General features: G+C 43.3%; 2 protein-coding genes across 3 annotated transcripts in view; one reads left to right on the top strand and one right to left on the bottom strand.

Moving 5' to 3' along the window:
- The window catches only part of cacna2d4a (calcium channel, voltage-dependent, alpha 2/delta subunit 4a), an 85339-nt gene that overhangs the window by 15812 nt on the left and 41559 nt on the right, over positions 1-27968 (bottom strand). The window contains exons 29-30 of the mRNA XM_029247497.1: positions 1872-1933; positions 52-66 (exon numbers count right to left, since the gene is read on the bottom strand). Coding sequence (XP_029103330.1) covers positions 52-66; positions 1872-1933 — 77 coding nt within the window. The remainder of the gene's footprint in view (positions 1-51; positions 67-1871; positions 1934-27968) is intronic.
- The window catches only part of lrtm2a (leucine-rich repeats and transmembrane domains 2a), a 52198-nt gene that overhangs the window by 18993 nt on the left and 5237 nt on the right, over positions 1-27968 (top strand). For both annotated transcript variants that reach the window (XM_029247463.1, XM_018730207.1), the window contains 2 exons: positions 20925-21104; positions 27100-27693. In XM_029247463.1, coding sequence (XP_029103296.1) covers positions 21044-21104; positions 27100-27693 — 655 coding nt within the window. In that variant the 5' untranslated portion in view covers positions 20925-21043. The remainder of the gene's footprint in view (positions 1-20924; positions 21105-27099; positions 27694-27968) is intronic.

The following is a 27968-nucleotide window of genomic DNA, read 5'->3' as shown; positions in this document are numbered from 1 at the left end:
AGAGACTGAATACATTATTTGTGGACAAAGGAAATGGAGTCGTATACGTACATCCGTGTCATTGGGCTACAAGATGGCATCAGGCAGCATACGAGCAATGGGGAGGGGGAGGGAGAGAGAGAGAGAGAGAGAGAGTAATCTGGAGACACATTTCTTAAGGTTAAACATTGTCACTGACAGAGCACTTGCTGCATCACAGAGAGAAAGACATTGTTTTCTGCCCCTTATTAAAGAGACCTACATACAGTAGAGATTCTAACTGAGATCCTGCTAACTGAGCCTTCACTGATGCCTCCAAGTGGTTAAATTTTGGACAGACTAAAAATGTGATAAAGATGTAGAGGATGGGTCTCTTGAAATGCCCAGGCCTGCTCAGGACCTTGGCCATGATCGGGTCTCACCATATAACTATACAGTCACTGTTTTCAGGGACTGAAACACACCCCTACAGTGATACAGGGGTAGAATTCCAAAGGTACTTACAGTATATATACTTTTTACATGGGTTAAAAATTGTTACAATGTGAAAATGTCAGTTTTGTGTTTCCATCCTTTAATGTTTATATTGTGAGCATATTTTACCAGTTATTTTTTAGGAACACATGTTTTTAAATCATTGCTGTCCCATTCCATATACTATCAGTGTTCATTTCTTCAGCAAACTTAATGTTCCTGGGATGACAGAAGGGGGAAAATGGTCACATCAAAAATACATTTCAATGACAAGCTTGTCCCTGAAAATGGAGACAAATTTATCTTCCAAAGCCTATTTAACAACCTAAAGATTAGAGAGGTATGATTATATAAACCATATAGTACGTCAACTTAAGCACAGATGGTTTATGGCATTAGACCACATAATGAAAGTACTTAATACTTAGACACATAACATGATTTTTTAAAAAAAATTTAAATATATTTATGAGAGATTTATCTTACAGATGTATAATTATTGCACATATACAAGCTAAAGTAGTTTCCAATTTTATTCTCAATAATCTGATTCCTCAAAACATTTTACTAAAATTCTGAGGATGTATAAAATACAAAGGGTGACTTTGTGGAAAGACTTGATGACTTATCTTTGTGTAGACATTAACAAGAAGAGGATGCATACACTACATACTGCATTCTTTAAAAAAAAAAAAAAAAAAAAGGGAATGCTGAAATGCAGAAGAAAATCATACATTCTGACTGTCATGCAGGGAATGTTTTTGCACATAATTTACCCACAGAAATATTCAGCAAACAAGGTGGTAGCAAAACAAGACATGGAATCGGCTTCACTTTGATCAGAATATGAATGTTCCCTGACCAGAACAGCAGGTTTCTGCAATGCAAACATCTACACAAGATTGCTTGTGACCTTGGACAAGTTGTTGTACACAGAGGCACAACAGGGTCTGGACACATTACTCACACAGCTAATGTGCCTTTAGGATGCACCAGAAATATGTCCTTATTCAAATGAGCCAGCACACTCATGGCGTGACGCAACTGAGGCTGAAGAATACAGCTATAGGGTTCATGCGCTTGTAGGCAGGCATCACATTAAGCTAATTCAGGAGGACATGTTGTTTGCTTGCTGTTCCTTAAATTTGCCCTTTGCTCTTGGTTGTTGATCTGCTTTAAGACTATTCAGGTGTTTACATGTGAAATTTGGAAAATTTGTATCTGCAAGGCAATCAGAATAATAGCATTTTACCATGCTCCATTTAATCAAAGCTCAGGTAAGTGATCTTAGTATCTTAACATGTGATGTTTCTAGCACTGGCAAAGGTCACATAATATGAAGGATGATACAGGTTCTTAGAGGGTACCTTCTGAGTGAGCAAGTTGTACCTGTTGTATGATTTTTCTTTAAAACTTACCTGTCTGGTCGTTTCCCAGAACCTTTTCTCCAGCATGGCCAGCGTCATCTGCACCCCGATTGCTGCGAGGCAAGAGTGGTGTAGTGGTGAGCTGTGGTTTGTCAGCCATTCTCTAACAGGCAAGGTCTGGGTGACTCCCAGGTAAACATACTTTACTAGTTCACTTTATTTTCTCTGTATGTCTTTGCTTTTTACTTGTTAACAGAAGAGTATTTTCCTTTAGCATCTTTCTAATGTCCCATTTCATAACCTAACAAATTAGACTGGGAAATTGTTCAGACAACCTCTCTGAAAGCTTGGCGTGGGTTGGGGAGTGGGGGCAAGGTCGAGGTGGTGTCGAGGCCGTAGCTTGGTTGCTGACACACAAACGTGAGTCAGTTGTCACTACGATGGGAACAGAGTGCTTTTGACTGGCCCAAGTAGCCTTCAAAGTCACAGGATGAAATGAATCTGCGGGGAATACCCAGGACAGAAACACAGTGTGCCTGGCCTCTCCTTAGCCTAATACTGTCAATTCTATTTGCAGGGGCAGAAAGCAGAAGGCCCATTATATCAAGTAAAACAAAAGGTGGGACAGAGGGTTAGCTGAACATGAGACTCCAGATAGGTGTGCAGGTACTCAGTGTGTATAGTCCCTGGCTCTTCTTCCTGCTAAAATTTGTGCAAGAGAGCCCTGCAGCAGACCACCTGATCTAGGCTACACGTAAAGGCCCATTATAATTTCTGCTGGCCACTGTGCAAAACATTTGTAGAAACAAGTGTTCTCCATGGTCTGTATTAACACTGTACTTTCCTGCAGTCATAAAAAAAAAAAAAGCTCTGCATGCCGTAAGAAGTAACGTGTTCATTCTTGTCTTCACTGCTATCATGGCCCTTGGGAGATACATTTGCTCCAATTGCTCGGCAACCGGCAATAGAGAGAAAGCTAATTAAAATGATCTGGCTGATTAGGGGAGATATTACAAGGCCTGCTGCTCCACAACGATGTCTTACTGTGCTTAATCGGAGCCTTCCATTACCAGACGAAGCGGAGGACCTGTACAAAATGGAATGGGTTTAACTGTGGGAATGTGCCAATTGGTCTTTGAACAGAGCAGAAGAAGCTGCATTCTCATGCCTGACGGTATTTATGTAACACAAACACAGGCAAATGTTATGCCATTGGCTTCTATGGGATTCCCTGTTGGCGCAACCCCGTGGAATAGCCTTCCCCCCTTTTTTTTTCTGGGAATCTTTATTTCCACCTGAGCCATTTGAAAAGAAGTTTAAAGTGTCTTCCCCTCAGAAGAACAGTGCATCTTCAGCATTCAAGGAACACATCCCATGTCCTCAGTTTACTAATATGATTTCACAGGGAAATATGGTGACTTCCACTCTCATTTGACCAGTCTACCACATGCCTTAAAGATAAAACCATCACAGTCAACCAGATGGATACTGGTTCATTAAGCTCTCTACTGACGATTTATATCTCCAGAGATTAATCACCCACAGTATTTGCCTTTCAGATTAAAACGATTATGACAGAGAAAGCAAGCTGAATTTGTTGAGCAAGTTTAATTGCGTCCCTTAATCATTCTGGCCTCATTTGTCCACTTATGCCAAGTTACGTTCTTCATTTATATATGGCCCTGCTGCATGTGTTCACAGAAAGGAGGTGTTTAGAAGTACTTTGAATGCATTACATGTCTATAGCACGTCTATGCGTCCTCCCAGTGCATGTGTTGCTTGGTGTGGAGCTGTGGCAGAGATGCATGTCTTAAACATGCAAAGAGGAACCTCTGTTTCTGTGGTGCGTGGAATGACTGCTGTGAAGTCCCTGGAGAGAAGAGGGTAGATTGTTCTCTTCAGACAGGGATGTTCATCACTGCTACTTTGGGGAGTCACTGGGCTGGTGGGGATGGGGAGCCGCAAAAATCACACAGCTTGGTAATGCAGTTCCCCAGACACAGTTTGACTCTCATTAAATGGTAATACAGAAGAACAATCTGTAGCAGTGATACCTGTGGACTTCACAGTACCTTCTTAGGATAACCTTATTATGCAAGGGCAATGTATTTACCTATAGTCCATTAGCTGACAAACTAAAATATTTGTTGTCATTTCCTGCTAATATCTTCCTATGGATCCTGTGTGGGGTTTGTATGTTCTCCCCATGTCTATGTGGGTTTCCTTCCACAGTCCAAAGACATGATATTCAGGTTCAGTCACATTGTGAGACCCATTGTAAGTAGTGTATCTAGCAGTATAAGTCCCCTTGGTGAATAGGGTGTGTGGGCTGATAACACTACGTAGTATCCATTGAAAGTCACTTTGGAGAAAAGTGCGAAATAATTAAATTAATGTAATGTAATCTTTGCTATCCCTAATCTTAATATCTGCTCTCTTGAGTAAGACAAGGCATGAAGCAATATGACGGATGAATGATCGGTCATAAATGAAAAGCTGAATCTTCTCGATGACAGCCCATCTTAAGACTAATAGCAAAGTTGGCACACCCACCTCTGCCCCTGAACATCTTGCAATCCTGGATGTAACAGAACATGATGAAACAGATGAATCTGAAAGAATGTCTAATAATGGCATGACATTCTTCAGTTGACCAGCAAAGCCTGAGTGTTTGTTTTGATAAATGTGTAGAGGGTAAAGCTGATCCACAGCAATCAGCTAGGATGAATTTAACAAAATCTTTCTGCAGGACAATGGACTTGCTTGTAGGTGCTGGACTGGCACTGTCTTGGGTTCAACGTGATGGCACTTCTATTTGAGGGCACACTGAATGCTGCTCTGGATTCCGTGATGGGTGAATAGGCCCTGTCCTGATCATTCACATGTACTACCATCCGCTGTTGAACTTGGCCACTGGATGTCATTTGTACAGAAGGGACTCTGTGTCTGGGACGTAGTGCAAGCGTGCATAAGTGTGGCATTGTTTTACTACAGCTCTCTGTATTCACACTGCAGGAACCATTACATAACACAGGGTCTGCGGTGTACATTACCCTATGAGCTTTTTTTGGAACCTGACTATTCTGGCCAGAATGTTTTAGTGGGGATGCCAATGTTGGCATCTGAAATGTCACACTGGAGCTGTCAAGTGTGCTGTGTTTCCACGTGCCGGGAGTGTTATTAATGAAATGAAGAGCCATGTATGGAAGGGCCTGCTCTTACAGAAGAGCGAGTCACTTCCAGAGTTGTGTGCTAATGAGTATTTTGGTTAGGTGATGGTGTTCTCCTCTTCCTGTAGTGGAATTCCAGGTACTTAGATGGGAAATTGCAATATCTATTCCTGGAGGGCTAGATAACATATTATATAACATAAGATTACATTACCGATGGTAAGCAATGGCTAACTACTCACCTACGGTCTTCATTAATTATGGTGACTTGTTAAATGATATTATTCTTTATGAGTTTCCACTTTCTCTGTTCAACAAGCATGATTTGGCCAGTTCCATCTGAGTTCCACTGAGAAGACAAGCTGAGGTGAATTTTAAACACACACTTGCTGAAGGGCCAAACATTCATCTGCTGTGCTGATGCCTGGGTAAGCTTTAAATATACTTTATGCCAAATCAAATACTGCTATAATGAAATTCACAATGCCAGAAAGAACTGTAAATACGCGGTGCAGTTGCTTCACTCATTTCTTACACTGGCTATTTGACAATGGTGTGACAGAAACCTGGAAATAGGCTTACAAAGTAACTTAATGTGGACCAAGTCACAAAGAACAGAATTTGAACTAAATCCAGGGTGATGGAACAAACCATACACACCGTTACTGATAGTCTTTGTCTTACTGTTAGCTCAGGGTTTTCTTTTGAATTATTAAATACAGATTATACATTTTACAGTTTGGGCCTATTTCAGAAAATGTGCCTTCACTTAGCAGAATGCAAATCAGGAAGACAGTAAAACAAGGTGCACGGTGGACAGTGATCACGGTCCCCTGCATACTGGACGGTTGGTCAAAACGTTTCTTTAAAGGTGTAGTATATCCTACACTTTCAGCAGCATCCTGAATGTAGTGAAATAACACCTAACACTGGGACAATGTCCGTTTGAGGCTGAAATTACACTCAGTGTGGCAAAAGATACCCATAGCTGTTTCAATATTGATTTGTGTTTAAATGACACTAGCAGGGGGATTTTTGGTTGACATAGCTTCTTTGAAACATCAGAGGCTGCAGGGATAAGGCCAGGTGTCTGCTGCCCTGGGCTGTAACTTGCAAACAGTGAAACTTGGCCCTGTCCTGCTCCCTGGTGCAGCACACACTGTACCCAGTTCTCTCAAGCTTGTGTGTTGGGTGCATTTGTGCCAGTCCATTTTTCACACTGGGTGCTACACATGTGCAGCATTAACATCAGGGATAAAGTTAGTGCAGGTGATGCAGCAGTTTTCAGATTTCTTAGGTGTGGTGGAAGACAAAGTGAGCCAAGACTGTGTCCTTATATCCATGTTATGAAAAGGCAATTTTTTTGTAGTTTTGAGCAGTATTAAGAAAACAAGGATATAATAAATATATGAAAATGTGTATGTATGCACTACATTTAGTCATTTGCCCATTATTGGCAAATGAATAAATGCAGTGCAGGGTCATGGTGTGCGGAGCCTGTTCCGGAAGCAGAGGGTGTGAGAGAGGGTGCACAGTGGGTGAGATGCCAATCCATTGCAAAGCAAACTCGACACAGACTGAGCTGGGCTTGAATTCATGACCAAAGTTACAGTCCAGGAGCTGCAAGACTAGCACCACCTGCCGTGTCACCACTTTATGCATCTTTGTGTATAGTTGATGATGCACAAATGGCAAAAATAGTAGCATTTTACATCAACAAAACTGAAAACCTGATATTGTTCAGTAACAATTAGAGGATTATATTAAGAATGGTAAACACTCGATCACACAAGGTGGAGACAGGGATCAGTAAACCCTCCGGTGCTGTAGTGTGTATATGACTGCCTCAGTGGCTTTAATGCTTCAGAAATCAGGGCAAAACCCTTAGCAAAACAAGAGCTGACACAGACGGGTCTGTGAATGTTCCCAAACATTGCAGCAGCATAAGGTGTAGCTACAGCATTCAACATGATTGCTGTTATCTCTGGATACCACTCTGTCTTGTGGCCTTTCGCCTGGGGGTCCCCACTATTAATCTTAGATATACAATCCTGATAGTCTATGTAGTCACAACACTTTTTCCCCAGCAGCAAGCTTCCTTTCTGCTTAGTGTGTTCTCAAAAAAACCCATCACCCCCTGCAAGAAAAAATCTCATCTGATGGCAGCACAGAACAGCAAGATTTTCCCTGTTTGCTTTAATCTCTGACCATGAGGAAAGGATTATTTTGTAGAAACCCTTCCGCCCCCTGCCCCGCTTCCATCAACTTCCTGTGTTAAAATATGCTTTCAAAATGGTGAGGTTTTACATATTCTACTGTCTTCTTATGTTACTGCAAGAGAGCATTTTGCACTATATACAGTGTATGAACAATCTGACAAATTTTGTGAATAGCCACATCTGTACTAACTCTTCACGATCAGTTAACAGGTGTTAATTGCTTGTATGAAATATCTGGAGGAAAAGACCAATTGCTTTCATGAATAAAATATTTGCTGCAATAAGAAGTGCAAAAGCTTAAAAAGTCATCAATATCAGTGTCAAGTGATATTTGAACTCATTTCTAAAGAGATGCCATTTTCAAAATTTTGAACAGCTCACTGTATAATTATCGATTTAGAGTTGTTAGCTGGGTATTCCTGCTGATTTGCTGAGAACACAGCTGCCTGATATGACGATGCTGTCTCAGTACAGTGTCATATTTTAGACAGACCCTTTAACCAGGTTGAGGGACAAGAGCATCTGAAAAAGGGGAACTGGCCTCTCTGGTTACCATGGGAATCCAGGGCCCTGCGGTAGCTGAGGCCCTCACTGCTCAGACTTACTGTACAACATAGTGAATTATTGAGAGCTCTGCTTGCATTATTTACCCTTATTTTCATTAGCAAAACTTTTGCCTTGTAAAAGTGTTGCAGGGTTTGTATGGTGACACAGCAGTCCATCCCACTATTGTCACAAGCATCACATAAAAACAGCAGGATGATTTTGAAACGTGTTTGAAACGAATTTGTGGAGATCACACTGCCTCCCTGCTCCCAGCCATAGACAAGCATCAACAGTGACTGTGCCATGTGTTGCCACACAGCCCCATACTCGAACCCCACTCCTGCTGCCTCAGCTAGAGACTCTGAATGCAAACTGCCCCCCTGGGAATTTCCTTCTGAGAACACAATGTAGCTGTAAGGAAAAAAAACTTCCCTTAAAGTGGTGCATCCATTCTTTCTCTGTCTGTACCTTTTTCTCTGTCTCTCTGCTGTACACACCAGTACACATTCCTTCCCTGCTCTTTCCTACATGTACAATGTTCCATTTAGGATGCTGCAGTGTGTGTTTTTCTGCAAAAAGATGTCCCATGTCATGTTGTTATTTTAGCTTCTGCCTCACAAACCCCCCTCATGTTCTTCCCCAGCTTGTTCCTCTACCTCTTACCCAGGCGCTGTGGTTTTTAATGGGTTCTCTCCTCAGTTTCAACCTCAGTGCCCTCAGGGGAACCCATGCTGATTTTAGCTCAGCAAAAATATAGCTGCTTTTATGCTTTTTGAGAAGCATTTCTAATTACTTTTACAGCATTTTAAGTATATTAAATATCTTCTGCCTTGTATTTAGGAATGTGACTGCATGTGAAACGAAAAATTAGAACAAAACTAAGAACCCTGCTTAACAGTTTAGTCATTCAATTGTGAAGAAGGAGAAACAGCAGAAATCTGATGGTTTTACTCATTTTTGTCATTTAAGTCAATCAACCGGATATAACTGAATGAAACCCTCAGCAAACTACAATACATCATGCCAAGCTTTACATGCCGTGGTACAAAGTGAATAACAGGAAACGGTCCACCCCATTGCACAGCTCTCTTTTCCTGTTGCTTTGGAAACAAAGGCGAATAGAACCCGAGCCTCCAGCATTCCTTCTGTGGAAGAGAAATGCTGAGTGACACTGTCATATCAACATAAGCCTGCTCTCCACAACCTGATCTTGTTTCAGCAGCATCACTGATGGGGCAGAACCTCTATAAGACAAGTACACATATTACCCAGACATGGACAGCACAGAGTATCAGAGAGGCACATGCATGTGTACTGTGTCATACTCACTGCCGCATCTTACTCTGCTCCCCGTCAGTGTGGGTAGAGATGCCTGCTTCAGGAGTCTACAGTAACCAGAGATACTAAAGTGGTTCCCATGAATTACTGCGTGAGTATGACAATATTGCTCAGCCACTGTAGAGTGAGTGCTGTAGTGCAAAATAGCAACGTATCTCCAGATGCCCCAGGTGGGAGGCAAACATCGTGGGTGGACAATTTTCAGATCCTTGAATGAAAGCCGTGTAAAAATTCAAGTCATTATTGCACGATCGTGATCCTAGACCCTGGTTTGCTGCCTTCCATCATTCATCTATAATTGAGCAAGTTTTTAGATGCACATTAAAATTTAACACAAAACCATTGACCAGATCTCCTCTGAAAATATCTATTTATAAGCTACTGAAACCTGTTAGCATGAGAACCGCAATGGATAGTTTAATCATTGCATTAGCTGTAATAGTTTCAACAGTAGTCAAGGACTGCTGAACTTAAATAACACAACGTTGTAAGAGAACACAATTCAAAAGACTATTAACCTGTACACCTGTACAATTTTTAACACATCTGTATTCCTTTAATTTTATGTATTTTTTCCCTACGCGAACTACAGACAAGGGTCCGCTATCACAAAGTTAACCAGAGCAACTTTTAACTTCTCCATTCATCACTTCCATTTTAATATAAAACCCTTTATTGAATAAAGTTAAAATTGTCATGCATTAACTGAAATGTGATAAAACCCATTTAATAAAACCAACTAATTGTAAGTACTGCATGATGGATACGTAAAACAGATTTTAAAACGGCGCTCTACCTCATTTAATTTTATATATATCTGTACATTGTACAGTTAAAACGTTTAAAGACTGGCTACCGTATCTGCTAATGAGTTGCAACTACAGCAGTGCCACATGGTGGCCTGTCTTAGAACTTGTTGACTATACCCAATAGTCCCCCAATACTGCTGTCAAAAGCTTTAGCAAGACACCTACCGTAAACTGCTACAGTAGAAAGTAAGGAGTGGTATAAATAGTTTAGTAGAGTACTGCATGCCTAAGTTGCTTTGGACAAAGGGTGAATATGTTGCAACTCCAGGACTTGTATTATTATTATCATCATCACTATTATTATGACTTAATAAAAAGCCACACTTATCTAAATTTAATCTCTGTACAACTTAGGTGAGGTCTCTAAAATATAAAGATACTGTAAGTAACTGATACTGCATCTTTAAAATGAAACATACAAAGCTCAACTGTATTCGCCTACAGAACTTGAGAGATATCAGAACCACAGGATGCTGTACACCCACTCATACTGTACCCACACACATTTAAGTAAAGATGCATGTGTGCCCGTAAAAACGTTTATGCGCGCACACACACATGCATACATTCACACACAACAGACATGCTTCACAAATGGAGGTTGACTTTACAGAAGTAGTGTCTTCTTCCAGCTGCCCATATGTGCTCCACGCAGAGGACCACTCCATGTGTGCTCTACTGCCTTTCTACTATTCAGTGGAAAGCAGGCAAGGGAGAGCAGCTACATGGTCTAAGGTATCAGGGCGATGAAAGCGTCCACAAGTTTACAGGCATGCTAGCAGAGGAGAGCTAGGGAGAACACAGTTGCCCGGTCTCCCTATAAATTTCCATTCCGCGCACAGAGCAGGCAGCCTGCAGACGCCTGCCTCCTGGGAGTGAGAAACACCATTTATATCGGAGGGCTTGCTGAGCTGGGGGGTGTGGCTGAGTAGAACCAGGGGCATGAGGGGATGGGTACTATGTTGAGCATCGGCCTGTAAGCATGTGGCTTACCACAGATGGGAACACAGGAAAATATCATGCTTATCTGTGCTTCGCTGACATCCTCTACAGAGGCCACATTAGCAGCACAAACTGTATTAGTGTTAGAAACAGAGGCTCTCTTGCACTCTCTTGTATTGGGCTTTATTTGTTCATACTGTTGTGGAGGAGCTGTTTTATTTGGAAAGCAGCTATGTTTTGAAACAACATGATTTATTTATGCAATATGCCCAAGAACTTTGATTAAAGGGTAATGAAAGTGGTCCATTTTTTCCACTTTCTTCCTCTTCTGTTTGATCAAATTCTCAGTCATTATCTTTCGAAGAGGAAAACCCCACCAAGAAATTGTTGAAATAACTGCATAAGTCTCCAAATATAGTTCATTTGCTTTCCTAACACATTAATAATCACTGACACTGTCCTGTCCGTCCCCTATTCGGGGATAACAGGAAAGCTTCAGCCACAGCCTTTGCACATGTCTGTATACTTACTGTATGTTCATGTGTGTTTCTACTCATTCTTTTGGACACATTTTGGCTGTCATCCATACTTTTCTGTACAACTAGGAATGGATAACTGTGTGTACCAAGCATCATCAAACAACAACTATGGCACCACCTTAGAAAACCAACAACAATTTTACCAACCAGTTTGCTCAATTTATATTTCTGATAATGTGACATAATCAAACTGTTTTGATACATTTCTCCAGTTTTTCACCATGAAACCTAACTTCACAGCAAGCTCACTGCAGTTCATCATAAGTAATTGGCCAGAACAGAAAGCTAAAACTGTGGCGTTGCATAGACTGTTGAACTTTAATCTGTCTTTCCCAGCCATCAGTCAGACAAATGTATAATGATTTTCCCCAGTTTCACTGACAGCATCACTTTCTCTTCTGGGGAAAAATAAATCGGTTGGAACTAGGCTTTCCCTACCTAGTACACTTAATTAGCGTGCATTTTGTGCGCTGGTATTGATACAAAAAGGTTGTTAGTTTTTACAATAATTGTACCCTATGGTAAAACATTACAAGAAGATCCAGTTATCTAGCAAAATACAAGTGTTTAATCTCTGAACAGTGGCAAGCATTTCCTGTACAATACAACAGCCATATAGTATTTTAAAAAGTAAGGATAAAGTCTTGGCTGAATTTAAGTGTTTGTTAAGTGTACATTAGCAGCTTTTCACGTCTAAAGGCTGTCTGAAGGTGAGAACAACCCCTTACTAAATGATTACTGTCAGAAGTAGGAGCCTTAGTCCATAAAACAAGAAGAGTCCAAAAACATGAGAAAAAATGATTAAGCATAAAGCTGTTATAGAAGGGACAAGCAAAAAAAAAGAATATTTCTGAGTGTGACACAGAAGTTACTTTGTACTGTGGTGAATAAACATCTAGACTGTAAATCAATACCCACTTCTAGTTTCCTGTGACATTTGTCATTCTCATGCAGTGCTTTTTAATTGTTTGATTTATTATTCTGATTAGCTGGTATACTTACAAAGGCAATTCATCTGCAATGGTTCTGTTGTGAAATTGCTCAGAGGTTACAGGCAAGTATTCTCATGTTTTTCCTTTAATTTTCAGTAGTAAGCTTAGCTAAAATGCCATTGTTTACGTTCAGTGTTTGTATGAAAGCACTTATTTAGCAGTGTTTATCACAACCTTCAACATTCTCACCTGGGGCATCTGCAAAAAGCTGTTTGTTCATTTTTCTTTTATCTCTTGGACAGCTTCTGGTCCTTGTATACTGGTTTAGAAGTTTCTGCATATTTTCATTCTACTTGAGCATGTAAGCACTATATTGCTTCAACTGTTTCAATTACGGAAATAATTTTGTAAATTTTAGCCTGTTGCTTGATTTTTAGGTCATTAGTTGTTTTAAGAAAGCTGGAAAACCTGTACACTTCATGGCCTGTAAGGATCAGGAATGAGGACCAAGGTTTTCCAGACAGCCAAAAAGGTATTTAATAAACTGGACCACAGAATCTAAATGAAATATTACTGAAAATGAGCTGAATGGTTTTTTAATTGAATAGCCACTCTGCAAGTCATGAATCATATCGATGCTACAGCAAAGACTCACACCCCGAACATGGATGGCATTATTCTTTAATCATAAAAGCAGTTATTGAAAACAAAGGCAAGAAATAAACCAATAATAACATTTTACAGATAGGACAAATTGGAATAAGAAGTATTTTATGGGGATGGATGTTCCTCAAGGCACTGAACTGGAACCTCTTCTTTTTTGTAGTACTCAATAATGAAAACACTCCCTGTACTCCCAATAAAATGTTTAAGTTGAACATTGTTTTGAAAATGGAAGACAAGACCTGCAATGGCCTATTAATGCATGACAGCTGAAAGCAGTAGTAGTCAAAATATGAATGAGTAGTACTTTGAAAATAGTGTTTATGTGTTTTTGTAGAAATGCCTGTAATCAATTTGCCCAGCCCAGACAATAAAGCATGACAGGCTGCTGAGGCAGTCATTAAGGATCCGCTGCTGCTTGTGTCAATGAACGGATGTTTGGTTGGCAGTAAAGTGATTATATGGTGTGTACAAACATAGACGGAGCGTGATTCATCCTCAGCTTCGTCTGTCTGGGGACACAGGGGGGCGGAGCTTGCCAGCCAACTGCTGTGACTAGCAAGCAGGCTTGGAACAGGCAAATATTGTATGGTTGTTCCTGAATGGGGAGCTAAATGATAGGCATATAAGAAAGATACATAACAGCCATGTGGCTCAAGACACAAATGCTCCTGCCCTAATTCTGCTTATGAATTTTCTACATCAGAATGTGCAGAACAAGAAAAGCCCACTCTTCAGTGTAATTCTAGCTGTTTCACACAACTCGCTGCAGAAACCAAGAACATACATGCACGGAATATAGAGGATTTTTAAATCCGTAATACTACTCTAATAGTACTCTGATAGAAACCAAAAAACATTTGCCTAATTCACATCTTCCTTGGGACACTGAATATGACTTGAAATGCAATCCTGCAAACAAACAGCACTTATTCATTACTGAGGTGATACTCATAGCTGATCCAAGATCAGCTGGATACCAAATCTTTAGAAGTGACAGTTGTATAAACGCATACTGTGGAAGTAATACGGTTCAACTTAATTTACCCTGAGCTTCTTGTATATCTACAGGTCATTATGGGAAAAAGTTCAATCATCCTGCTTAGCCAAGTTAATCTGAAGAAATACAGTGACATCCACTAAAAGCTAAACTTGTGTATAATTATGGCCAAAATTTTTAAGAAAATGCCTGAAAAAGGGCTGATTGGCTAGATGGATTAGTCACGGTTTTTCCCGGTGGAATCTGATGTTTCAACAACAAGGGTGTCTGAGGGCTAGTGACTTGTATCACATGGGATGAAACAGCTGTGTTGATGAGACTCCTCTCTCTTTTTTTTATTAATCCCCCTTGACATCTACTGTACATTTCTGGAAAAAAATAAAAATGATCATAAAAGGCAACAGTAACATAGTGCCACGGTCACCTCACAAAATAAGTGATAACCGTCAGGCTGTACTGCTAAAGGTTCAAAGTCACAAAGGGAGCTTAGTACCTAATGATAAACTAAGGTAATATAACTTAGTTAAAATGGAATGCTGTAGAAATTTGTACAAATGTGGAACAAGTTATTGTACATATGTGCTTACATATGTCACTGTAGCCAAAATAATATGAGCAATGGAACTGCACTCTAAATAAGAATGACACCCATTAGTACACCCAATACAGGCTGCACTGTCATGTTTCCACTTCACATCACCTGACTCCAGCAAGAAGGGACTTTCACTGGATATAAGCACCATCTCGCTGGCACGCAAATTAATGGCTCTCAGCACTAAACACCGTACTCCTGCTCCGGCGTCCTTTGTTTCCCAAAGCTACGCCAATATCATTCCTTTGTTCTCCAGCATTTCTGTCTCTCTCGCTCTGTGCTCCGAGTCCTCTCTCCTCTCCGTCTGCCACAGCCCCCGCTCCAGCAAACCAACAGTAGCGGCGATGGCGGCAAGCGAGGACACACCGACTCAGGGTTACAACGCATCCCTGCTTCTCCTCAATGACACTCTCGCTGTTTTGCTCTTTCTCTCCTTTGCAAACAGCTCAGCTTGCCCCCCATGGTGGAAGCAAAGCAGAAATGCAATGGCATGACAGCCGCCTTTTGTCATTTCCAAGCAGGAGTGCAAGAGAGAGGAGAGCGAGAAAGACTAAACAAAGGGAGCGAGAGGATCCCGCCTGTGCACTGGGTGTTCCTCATCCTCCGTAGGGTCCTGAGCTAGATCAGCTGATCCACACACACATGCACACACCCACACTCGCACACCCCTCTCTCTGTGCTCCCTCCATCTCACTCTCAGTTTACAGGCTCAGAGACCACCGTGCTCAAACATTACTATCTGTAGCCATCCCAGCTTCTTGCATGCGCACACAAAGACCACCGCACACACAGATGTATGCATGCAACATGGCTGGCTGCACATGCCAATGGAGGACAGCCCAAGAACACACAGGCATGCGCTCACTGTCAAGACTACCCTGAGGAAAACACACACACGCGCGCACACACACGCTCTGCTGCTCTCGTGCATGCTGGCACACTGGAATCACAAACAGAAGCAGAGGGGAGCTGGAGACGGCAGAGAGCATTGACAGGCGTAACGCTGGCACGAGCTACCGAACTAGAGGATTGGAAAACTGACAGTGGCACAGGACTGGGAAAATTCCACCCTACACTTCATTCTCAGAGGATTAAACTTTACCACACAACGGACTTCCTATTCTTCAATTTTTATTTCTTTAATTTTTTTAATTATTTCTGGTTGACAGCAAGATCTGTTTTCCACACCAAGCGGATTATGAAAATAGATTTTTCTTTTTCTCTTGCATTTTTTCTTTCCTTTTTTCAGTCCCCTTGGTGAACTACAAGGGGTAATCCTGTGACTGGCAACTAAAAGGTGAGTGTGTGCATGCGCGTGCGTGTGACTATTCGTGTGTGAAGGCATGTAGCTAGGAGGAAGACGAGCACGCTGGAGCCTCTGAAGTGAAAGAGTGACCTGGGGATTGTAAGGTGATGGGGCCATATCCATAAACAGCCATGTTACAAAAGGCGGAATACAGCTCCGTTGTGTCTGTTGCTTTGGTGGGACTGCAGCTAAAGCCCCCTCTTGTGCCCTTTTATATGCCCCACGGGACAGTCCATCTGTGTGGATCTCGCATTTGTGGTCGCAGGAGTGTAAGAAGTCCTACGTGGATAAATGTTAATTGGGTAGGACGGATGAAATTGTTCACAGAAGGTGATGTGGTGCTGCTGTATGTGTGTACCAGTGGGGATTCCTGCAGGCACAGCGCTCAGATGGTGGAGCTTCGGTGTCAGATAATGAGGAAAGCTGCCGTTATCTGCTGCGAGAAGGAAGATGTAACTGATGTAGCTACGCTGTGGTGTAAGTGGGAGGGGGAGTCTGGAAGATAGGGATTCTGGACCAGGCTCAACGCAAAAGGTGGTTTGTCTGTGTGGGTGCATGTGTGTGGTAGTTCCAGAAAGACACAGTGTAGTGTGTACCTCTTAGTGTGTTTGTGTCTAGGTGTATGCAGATGCATTTCTGAGAAAGATACTGCCACAGTCTATACAGCAGTCTGTTTTGTGTTGATACCTGACAAACTGATACACAGTACACCCTGCACATGTCTGTTTAATTGTGCGAGAGAGAACTTGTGCATACATACGTTTTTGACCTTGTATATGCTGTGTGTGTTGGTGTGTTGGCGAGAGTACGAGGACACGTATGTGTTCATCTGCGTACTCGTTGCAGTGTGATGGACCGGCAGCTGGTCCGCGGCTGTCAGACTCAACACATTGATCCGTGACGGATCAGAGACGTTGACCCGGATCTCAGTAGAAATTGTCTGCTCACGAAGCCGTCGGCAAGGGTGTGCGTCCAGCCTTTTGTCCTACCCAAAACGCTCTCCTGGATGCCCCATAATCATCGAAATGCACAACAAAAAAACAGCACAACTAAACAGTCACAGAGCTGCCCACCAAATCATAGTGTGCGGTACGTATCTTTGTGTAATAGTTAAGTCTAAGTGTCAGACATCGGCTGTCTGCGGGAACTCATTGAGGGTTTATGACACACACATGCATGCACACACGTACACCCAAACTGTTGCATGGCTCTGCACTGTTCCCTGCATCCTGCTTCCCTTTGTGAGGAAGGATGCTCTCAATAATTGATGCTACCGGGCCCATGCTGCTTTTGTTCTCATGCGCTGCTTTGTTCCACAGTTTACAGCCGACAGGGAGTCGTGCCCATCGCTACCTTTCGACAGTCTGTGCCCATCGCTGCCTCTTGACTGGCTTGGTGCGTCACAAAAAAATGTAATACATGAAGAGCAACGGGTAAAAAAAAAAACAAATACAAATTAATGAGTCAGAAGGCTGGCACTCCGAAATGGGAGGAGAGACTCAGGAGAGAGGTGCATTTCCAACTGTGTGATGTACCAGAAAGAGATTGCCTTCCTCGCCTTTCTCCTTCTCTGTGCGAGACACAACCTCTGTGCTGACCATGTGCGTGCTGCAGCGTGTGCGCGTGTGTATCAGAAATGAAGTATAGGGACAGCTAGTAGTATAGTGGTTAGAACTGCCTTGAGACCCAAAGGTTGCAGGTTTGAATCCCACCTTCAGCTATAGTACCCTTGAGCAAGGTACTTAGCTTGAATTGCTCCAATAAAATTACCCAGCTCTATAAATGAGTAAATAATTATAAATAGCTCAACATTGTAAGTTGCTTTGGAAAAGCGTTGGATAAATGTAAACGAAGCATTATTGTGTGTGCTGGAACAGAAGTGGGAGCAGTCCTGCATGCTTTTGCATGTGCTTATGTTTGAGATGAAAATCCATTTCTGTGTGCATGCCCTGTAAGACCAAAGCCCTGCAAGAGAGAATTTTAGACAGCAGAGCTGAAGAAGATCACATGACTCCCTGGCAAGGAAAAGACTTTGACATTGCTGTATTTACACTGACACTTTGACTGACACCAGAGTGTCTGTGTCCAATGGATGCACACCATATACAGAGTGCGTGATGCAGAAGAGCTGGGGGTGGATTGTGAGAATGTTGCATGTCAGCGCTGCAGCCAGTCGCTGAGAAATATCAGAGAGAAGCAAAAAAAAAATAACTCAAAGATTTTTTTTTTTTCTGTTCCACTGTTGATCACACAATAAAGCTAGGTCACTGGCCTCAGATGGTGCTAGAACAAAAGGCCATTTTACATGCTGTACTCAGTCTGTGGAAGTTTCATTAACCAGCACAAGAACAACTCTAAAGTAGGAGAGTGGATGCCAGTAAAAGCTCAGGAACAAGCAGCAAAGAGGAAAAAAGGGGGATGTGGGGTGAGGGACAAGCATGGGCAATATGTGAGATTTCACTTTGCTACCTCTAGGTAAAACAGAGGACAATAAAAAGAGATGAGTCACTGAAGAAGTGGCCAACATCATGGAGCGCAGTGATGGAATGCCAATCACACATACAGCACTGTCATGTCGTGCAGGTCTGGACACTTCGGCAAGCAAAGAAAGGAGCGGGCGTGTGGGAACGAGAGGCTCTCTCACATGGGTCATTATGCGCGGGCTGAGCCTCCGCTGTACAGGCCTGCCAAGTTCCCACACTTCTAATAATACGTAAACACTTGTAAGACGACAGCTGAGGGGTGTTGCTAACGGAAGCTACTCGTGCTAATGCAGTCATATTACCTTTTCCCTCAGCCTCCCCCCACATTTCTTTATGGACATGTATGCATGGTAAAAACGTATCACGATGTCTTGCAACATGTCCTTAAGCGGCAGAAATGGTTGACAGCATCCAACAGCAGAAAGTCAGGAGTGTCAGCACTCTAGACATCAACACAGGAAAAAATGTTTTCTCTCATGGCCTGTCGGTCGTCACATCCTCCTACTTCCTTATAGCTCACTCCCTGTCTCCTCTCACATAGCTTGTGTACTTTTAAGATTGGCAAGCATCACAGGTCCCTGCCATCAACAATGAGAGGAAGACAGAGATGTACGTCGCTTTGGAGAAAAGCCTCTGCTAAACGAACAAATGTAAATGTAAGACAGATATCATTAATTTCTACGTATTCAATATCAATGGTATTTAAAAGCATGCTCAGCTTCTCTAGATGTTGCTGGAGATGGGCTAGAATTTCTCACCTTCTTACTCCAAGATAAATTAGGCAAAACTAGACAAAATTAAGGAAATAGGCCCCAGGATTATTGATATGTGGCTCCAAGCTCTTTGTAACAAGTAACCTCTGACCCTTGTATGTCACTGCGCTGCTGCCCACTGACCCTGAACCACACTATTTCGACTCTGCTGACATGCCTTAAGCAATGTTACCCGAACTGCTCCAGCAGAGGAACATCTCTCCATATAAAAAGGTAAAACTGTAAAGCATTCCAAATACAATTTCTGGCAAGGAAACAAAATAATGTAATATGTTATCACAGAGAGGCCTATGTACCTCTCCTGCAGCCTGTCACATGGGCCAAGACACAGACCAACGTGGAAGCTTTCTCATCAGCCTTCGCCTGGCTGAGCAGAGATCCTCACTGTTGATGGCAGCCAGCGGCAAACAAATGGTGAAGTGCAACTGAGCACTCCCCCCCCCCCCCACTCGCAACCCACCACCCCCGTCCAACCAAAAATACCCTGCATTGCTGACCAAATGCATTGGGAGGAGGTGCACAGGATGTTACATCACCTCAGTGGGATTTCAAGGGGTCCCAGAGTGAAGGACCAGTTGAGGCGAAGAGTGCAAATCGAGACCTTTGACTACCACAAGAAACACAGGGGCTGCATGGCTGCCCCCCTCACTGCACCTGTTGTGTGGTCTATTCTATGTCATGTCTTCCACATACAATCCATAGCAATGGCTGGGATATCTCTTTGAGATACAAAGATGTCACCCGGAGAAATTCAACTTGTGTACCGATCGGGAAATCAGAGACGGTGGTCTGGCTATGTGGACTGGGACTGAGGGACAGCCAGTCCAGCGTGACACCCCACTGTACATGTAAAAAGGTACAGCATGCCTGAACCACATGGTAGTGCTGAACAAACAGCTAATGGGGCAGCAGATGGTGTAGTAGTTGAAGCGTTTGCCTTGTAATTGTAGGCCCTGGGTTTGAATTCCTGCTGCTGTGTAGTGTCCTTGATGAAGGTACTTGTCATGAATTTGCTGTTACAGATCCAGCTGTAAAGATTGGTAAATATTTATACCTTTACATTTATTCATTTACCTGATGCTCTTCTCCAAAGCGACTAACAACAGTGATCAGTGTTAGTCACATTTTTAAGTAGTTATAATACAAACCAAACATTGTAAGTCGTTTTGGGGAACGGTGTCAGCTAAGAACAATACTAGATGTAGCTGAGAAGCAGTGAGAAAAGTGGTACTGTGCATGTCAGATGGGGGACAGGACATCAGCATTGCAAAGAGTCATACATTTCTTGTCTCTTGTAACCCTCCCTCCTGCACAGACCATGCTGGGCTGTCAGTTCAAACCACAGGAAATGAAATTCAGAGATGGACTCAGTGGGAGTCACCCCATGTAGGAGTGTGGTTGTGTGTCCTGGGGAGCAGGTTGTGTATGAGCACGTTTGCTTTTGAGCACTGCCAGGAGAGATAATTACATGTTTTTCAAATTTTTCAAAATGCCACCTTTTCTGTTTCTGATGGACCTGTGAAAGACAAATTCCTCATTTCAGGGGGTGCATGTGAGTGACTGTGTGGGTCCACTCACCGGTGTCTCCCACCTGAACTGCTCCACTAGAAGGAAATTGCAGTGCAGCGAGGCTAGTCTCTGGGGGGACTCACAGTAGGGTTCCTCCTTTTGTTGAGGAAGGCCACAAAGAGAAAATCATAAAAGACTAACCACTGGGTCCAAAAACAGCAGCAACATTAACAACACCTGTTACAGACAATACTTCTCTTATGTCCCTTCTTTGTTTCAACAGGGCTTGCCAGTGCTGCTGCCTCATTAGCCTGTTCCCTCAGCGAGGAGTCCGGCGACTGGGCAGAGCCGTGACAGCCAGATGCCACTGCTAAACTAAAGGTGGAGCCAAGTAGGTTCGACATGTGCCTCCTCAACGGGCCCACCCAGAGACACCAGGGAAAAGTGCCTCAAAGCAGCCCAGGTGAGCCTGACAGTACTGTCTGCTGCGCTACGGTGAGCATAGTGCTCTAATGACAAAGTTTGGAGATCAAATCCAGATAAAATGGGAAGGGTTCTAAACCCACATTTCTTTAGTACTATGTTCAGCTTTGGGTAAAAAATGGGAGCGTCATAAGCTACTTTAGGTAAAAATGTTATAAATAAATAATAAATAATGCTATGCAAAGCTTCATCTGACAGTTCAGCAGCGGATTAGTTCTGTGCCAAGCAATCTTGGTTGAGTCCAATGAGAGCAGTGCCTGAGTATTTAAGACTAGTGTTAAAGTAAGACTGGGTGGGCAGGGTGAGTGCCTAGGACTCAGAGCCGATTCCTAGCGATCACTAGGCTGACATGGTTGTCAGGAAAAAGGAAAGTATGGAAGTGGTTTACCACTGTTTTCATCCACATTTTTTGGCTATAAGTTCACACAAACACATGGAGAACATGCAAACCCTGCACAGACTGAGCAGTGATTGAACACTGGAACCAAACATCAGCCCAGGTGCTGTGGGGCTCCAGAGTTGTCTCCAGTGCCACTGTGCAGCTATAAAGTCAGATACCTTTAGTAAATCTTGATCCTCAGTGATACAGTATTGGACTCCATCTAACAGATCACCTAAACCACTCCTGTACACCTCTGCATGCAGCTCCTGATCCCTTCTGTCAAATATTAAGAGTGTTTTGTGTCATGGTATGTCAGTATTCTTGATCAGAGTGAACAACTAGTCAAGGATGCAACTGGCTAAGAGGCCAAGCTGGGACAGGCAACTTGCTGATCCTGGCTTTTTAGGGTGCACAATAGGTCAAGCTGCAGAATTTGAAGGATGCAAACAGCTGAGCCAGCACATTGTTGAGGAGAACTTTGTGCAAGGCTTCCTGTGTGTTCAAATTGAGTGGGAAGATGAAAACAGTATTTTCTAAAAAAGTGCAGAGCAAGAGAAAGAGGATTAATAAACTTCCATTTTTAATCACATTGCCTTTTCCTTAATCCCTAAATATTCTTCAGGTATATGAACATTCTCAAGAAAGAGAATAAAAATAAGGACATGAAATCAGCCACCATAGTGATGACTGAGGTGTTGACAGATGAATGCTGATATGGCAAAGGTATGAAAGTGGTAGGGGTGGAACAGGGCTAGGTACCCTGTTTACACAATGAGTGCTCTGATTCCTGCAGTTGTACTTGTCAGCATGAATAACATTCAATTCAATTCAATTCAATTTATTTTTATAGGGCGGTCTTCTCACCAGAGTGACACATAACAGTGAAAAAAGTTTCAGGGAGTGGTATAATAGAGAAAGGAAATGGTACAGTGCAGATTTTCCTTTTCTAAAGCAACAGGTATACATAACTATCTGGATAAGCCAGCTGACAACCGTGGAAAGGAAAACAAAGAACTCAGGCTTGCAAAGGGGAGAAAACTAAACCCCCGTAGGTCTAAATCTCAATGTCTGAACACCTTTCTTCTGTAGATACTGACACTGTAGATGCTGACATTGCTGTCACATGGCGTGGAATGCAAACCTGTTCCTAACACCACCATGCATACACTATGCTCTACCCTATCACACGTGTCCCCTTCTACCTTCTCCAGTTTGTAGCTCCGCTTCTATTGATACAGCTGTCTCACCCAAACACTCACGCAATACTTGCAGTATTTAACGCACATGAAAACACACGTGATTCAAAATGTGAGAAATCACATCCAGCTCACCAGCCTCCACTGAACAGAACGTTGGCGTTCTCATTCCAGCAGCCCATGAGCAGAACAGCAGAACAGCACGCTCACAAGGCAGTCCTCTCACCCAGACTGCTCTGAGAGCTGTTTATGTGTGCTGTACTCAGACCCAGATACCATCCTCATAATGTGAGTGCAGATGTCCCTGGTCAAGCAGAGGATGCAAAAGCAAAGGACTTGAGCTCGAGAACCATATGGCACATACACACTCACACACCCATGCGCACCTGTCACCTTGCCCTTCCCTGCTTTTTCCAGGTCTGAGCTTTTTTTTTTTCTGGTAAAGCCACCCAGATACACAGATACACATGCACACAAGAGATTATACAGACAAGTATGGATCATGCTAGTCTGCCAGTCTGCCAGACATCCTGTTGTCTAGGGTGCTACTGTGGTGTGTGAAACCCATTCACACGAACCAAAGCTGGCTAGTCCTAGAGTATTCGTCTTCTAATGAGTGTTAGAACTTTAGAAATCAGTGGATTCTCGTTGCATTAAGCAGAAAAGGATAAGACTTCAATTTAAAATGAAAAAAGGTGAAGGCCTACATCTTTGGTGCTTTGGTTGTCCTAGGTGGGTAGACATCATCATAAAATTCAGCAGAACAGAAAAAAATAATAATTTGGGAATTAAAATTGAACCAACACAGCCATCTTACAGCTGAGACCAAAGACAGAAAACAGGAAGCCCAAGGGAACTGAGCAGGAGCTGAGACCCGAGAGCACTGAAAATACGTCTGGCTACATTTGGTAACACGTTTGCGCTTCTTTGACAACACTTATCAAAGGTATAATTAACTTACAAACCAGTGCCAGTATGTTAATAACACCTTTTCTGCTCTGCATTCTAAAACAGGAGGCTTTCAGATTTTAAATATACCTTCCATAAATTAGCAATCTGTTTCCTTCCGTTTCTTTCATGGCTTTAATATTCATCTTCAACACTCACATCCCTTAATCAAGCTCTCACTATCTCACACACGCACAGGCTGATATAGAACAGTCTACTTACAGCTTATGGTTTCTTAGTTGCTCTTAAAGAACAATATCTGTACCAACGCATGTTCAACACAGCAAAAGAGTTGAAGCGAGATGTGAGAAAGCCCTGTTGGGGTAATTCTCTTACTTGCAAAATATGTCCATGTAGTTTGGGCTGATTATATCATGGAACCTACATGACTCAGCTCCTGTGTTTCAGTGGGTAATAAAGGGTGTTAGATTTAGGCTGTCCCTGAGAAAGTGAGCCACTGCCCCATGTAGAGAAGGACACTGCTGTGCAGTAGCTTGAATCTGGGTTTAGGATTGCAGGCAGTTTACCTCAGCCTTTCCTGCCTCTGCTTCACTTGGCCCTGTTTCTCATACTTCCCCAGCACAGCTCCTCTGCTGGAGCGTGCTAAGCAGAGAGCATGCAGCAGCAGGCAATGGGGTAAGGGAGGGGGATGATAAACTGTGAGAAACAGAGCAAAGAGAAATCAACACCCCACCCCCCCACAGCACCTCAAAGAATATTTCCAAAGAAAAATTAGTATTATGTTGCTGGCAGCATCCCAAACAGACCCTGGTCCTATCGGGGTCCACAAATGCTCCAGACCCTATTGTGGCCTGAAGTAGGCCAGTGTCCGCAGGGGCTTGTAGGCTAACATTGGCCTTATTATCCATAGTGGAGGATTTTTACCAGTTAAAACTGCTGATGTACCCTCCCCCTGGTTTGCTTTATAACCCCCCTGATGGCACACTCTAAAGGAGAGAAATAGGAATAGCTGCGGGACGGAAGAGCGAGCTGGGAAAGAGCCTTAACCTTCAGCAGACGGTACGAAACATTACCCCAAATTCGTTCCTTGTGATGTGATAATGGGGCAAGAAGAGCTTGGTGGCCAGCTGTTCAAACCTTTGGAGGTGACAAGGGTGAATGTGATGTAATGGCTCTGTGTAAAGCCACCTAGGCCACCTATGTTTCCATGCACCGACAAGACCATGTCCAGGGAAACCTGATAGTCATCAGTGCCTGTGGATTCAGGTTCCAGTGCCCTCGTCATGGAGCGTCGTCGCTCACCATCTAATTAGCCTGCCTCATGGATTATTAATCTCTCTCACACACGCGGTGTATCTAAGCATTGCCAGGTTTATTAAGAAAATATGAAGCACAGAGTAACTGATCTCCACATATTGTAAGCTGTGATGTGTCAAAGCATGGGCTAAAAGGACAGGTTCTTGGTTTGTGACAGGGTTCCATGTTGAGGACCCCATTGTAAATTGACTTTGTCCTAAGTCAAAAATCATCTTATACGACCAATAATGACATACAAACAATTAAGATACGTGAACATTACATTATATAATAGGCTTTGTAATATAAATATATATATATATTTTTTTAAACAAATTACACACATTTTTCATGTTAAAATGATACTAATATAGTAATAATGTGTGTGTATGGAAGTGCCATCCAGTCAGACCCATCTCCCTGTAAACACTCGAGTGGTCTTCTAGGCAAGGGACAAAGGGGAGTGGTTTGTCGATGCCTTCCACACATCCTTGGGGTGCATAAACACAGCGAAAAACATGCAAAACTCTGCTCATCTTCAGCTGGAGTCAAACCCATATCTACCAAGCAGCTCAGGAGCTGCGAGGCACCAGCTTTACCTGCAGTGCCATTGAATCCCAATAACAACATATAGTGGTATGAATACAGTACAGTATTATGATGACCTGTTCATGTGTCTCTGTTGTTTTCTGGGTGGCACAGTGGTGCAGTGGATAGCACTGCTGCTTCACAGCACTTGGCCTGTTTGGATGCAAGTTCAAATCCATCACAGTCTGGGTGGAGTTTGCGTGTTCTCCCTGTATCTGTGTGGGTTTCCTCCCACAGTTCAAAAACTTGCAGTTCTGGGGACCTGATGATGCTAAGTTGTCCTTAGTGAGTGAGTGTGTGCATGTGTCGCTACCGTTCAATGGAATGGCATCCCATCCATGGTGTACCCACTAACCTTGTGCCGAGTCATTCTGGGATACGCTCCCGACTGCCGCAACCCTGACCAAGGCAAGTAGTTAGCAGAAGTGAGTGACTATCATTTTCACTTTCTTACTCTTTTTCTTTTCAGCATCACCAAAACACTCACTTTTTGTTTGCTAGTCATTTTAAAGAAAAAGTAACTTGAAGGGAATCAGAAACTAAAAATTCTGTAAACAAAATGTAGTTGCTGGTAAACACTGACCAAGACCCAAAAAAACAAAGACAGGTGCCTTGCAGCAATTCAGCCAGCAAGTATTATTGTACAGCAGATAAAGCAGTCATTGTTAAATGTTATGACCAAATGTCGAGACTCAGAAACAATATAAGGTTAACAGGGTGGCTGCTGTAAGTCCGGGTAGTTGTAAGTCAAATATGTCTTAACTTAAAGACTACCTGTACAGCACACACTAATTAACAGTCCACTACATTTTGGAAGATGACCAGTACAACCCATACTGGAAATTAGGTATAAGAGGCATATGATTTAGGATGAAAAACTGCCTAGTCACAATCCACACCCTTTTCCCTCCTACAGCTCCAGCTGCCACACACACACACACGTATACACACACCTCAACTCTATAAGCTGGCTCTGCCTGACAGCTCAAACATAGAAATGTTCATGCAGCCACCTCACGGCTCCCCTGCTGCCCACTGAATACTTCACTGTGTGCCCACCTTCGGATCTAATTTTGAAATGGCACCAGCGAAGCCTCACCCTCCCCTACCCCAACCCCACACACACACACACACACACACACACTCCCTCTGAGAGCTCACTTCCCAGCTGACAAGTTGTGTTTCTTCATGTTTCTCAGTGTGAAAGCATTCAGTGACAGTCTGACTATCAGCAGTGCAGTAGGGGTGTGGCAAAATGCTTCGTGACATCAGCTCTATTTGTGGCTGTCCTTGCCGTAATCGAATTGTCCTTCGAACAGAGTCTAGAATAGAAACTCCTGATGCAAAGGTCATAAGCCTAATGTTCTGCATCACATAGACACTGATCTGGCCTTGGCTGATATTGCTCCTTCACTCCCATAGCTTATGTAAGAACTCGCCCCTCCTGAGGTTTGACAAACAGTTGCCAAGGACCTGCTCACTTACTTGCCATCTCACCCTCATGATGGGCCTTCTTGTCTACACATACTGTATCAGCTTCGACCATAGATGGTCCTGTGACTCATGACAGCTCACTGACTCTCTCTCTCTTCCTGTGCACACAGCTTTAATCTGGTTGCTGTGTGTGGTGGCTGGCCAGCTGGGCATGGGGGTTGGCTGCCCGTCAGTATGTATCTGCAATGGCACGAAAGTGGACTGTAGTGGTCGTGGCCTGGTCACCCTACCCACTCTCAACTTACCAGCCGGCACCCGTACCCTCCTACTGTCCAACAACCGACTGGCGTCGTTGCTGCCTGGCTCCTTCGCAAACCACAGTGGCTTGGAGCATCTGGACCTCTCCAACAACTACCTGGATGGCCTTCCAGCAGCCCTCTTTGAAGGACTTGGCAACCTAACAGAGCTGGAGTTACGCAACAACAGCCTGACCATGCTGGACCGTGACCTCCTGAGGGGCCTGGGCCGCCTGCAGCGCCTCGACCTGTCGCTCAATGGGCTGTCCTCTGTGCCCCTTGGTCTGCTGGACGAGCTTCCAGGCTTGGCCTGGCTCTCACTGGCTGGAAACCGGCTGCACGCACTGGAGAGGGCTGCTTTTGAGCCGCTGGCCGGCCTGCAGCAGCTCCACCTAGGTGGCAACCCTTGGGAATGCGACTGCAACCTAAGGGACTTCAAGCACTGGATGGAGTGGTTGCTGTATAGAGGTGAGCTTCAGGCAGAAGCTGGGGGTCCGGTGGTGGGAATCAAAGGTTAGACTGATGTGCAAATACAGAGGGGTGCATAAAAGAGTGCTGCAGTTCTCATGTCTGTTTTTTCCATCATCCAAAACACATAAGTTCTGAAGCTAATAAAGTGGGCTCCTCCCCTTAAGTGAGATGCTCTGTCAACATGGGAATGCCAGACAAATGGTGCAGAGGGGCAAGGAGTGGTATCAGACAATGAATGACACCAATCAGTCTGCTTGAAGCAGCGATCATTA

This window comes from Scleropages formosus, chromosome 21 (genome assembly GCF_900964775.1).
Source record: "Scleropages formosus chromosome 21, fSclFor1.1, whole genome shotgun sequence".
Lineage (NCBI taxonomy): Eukaryota > Metazoa > Chordata > Actinopteri > Osteoglossiformes > Osteoglossidae > Scleropages > Scleropages formosus.
This window is presented reverse-complemented; position numbering and strand designations above follow the sequence as displayed.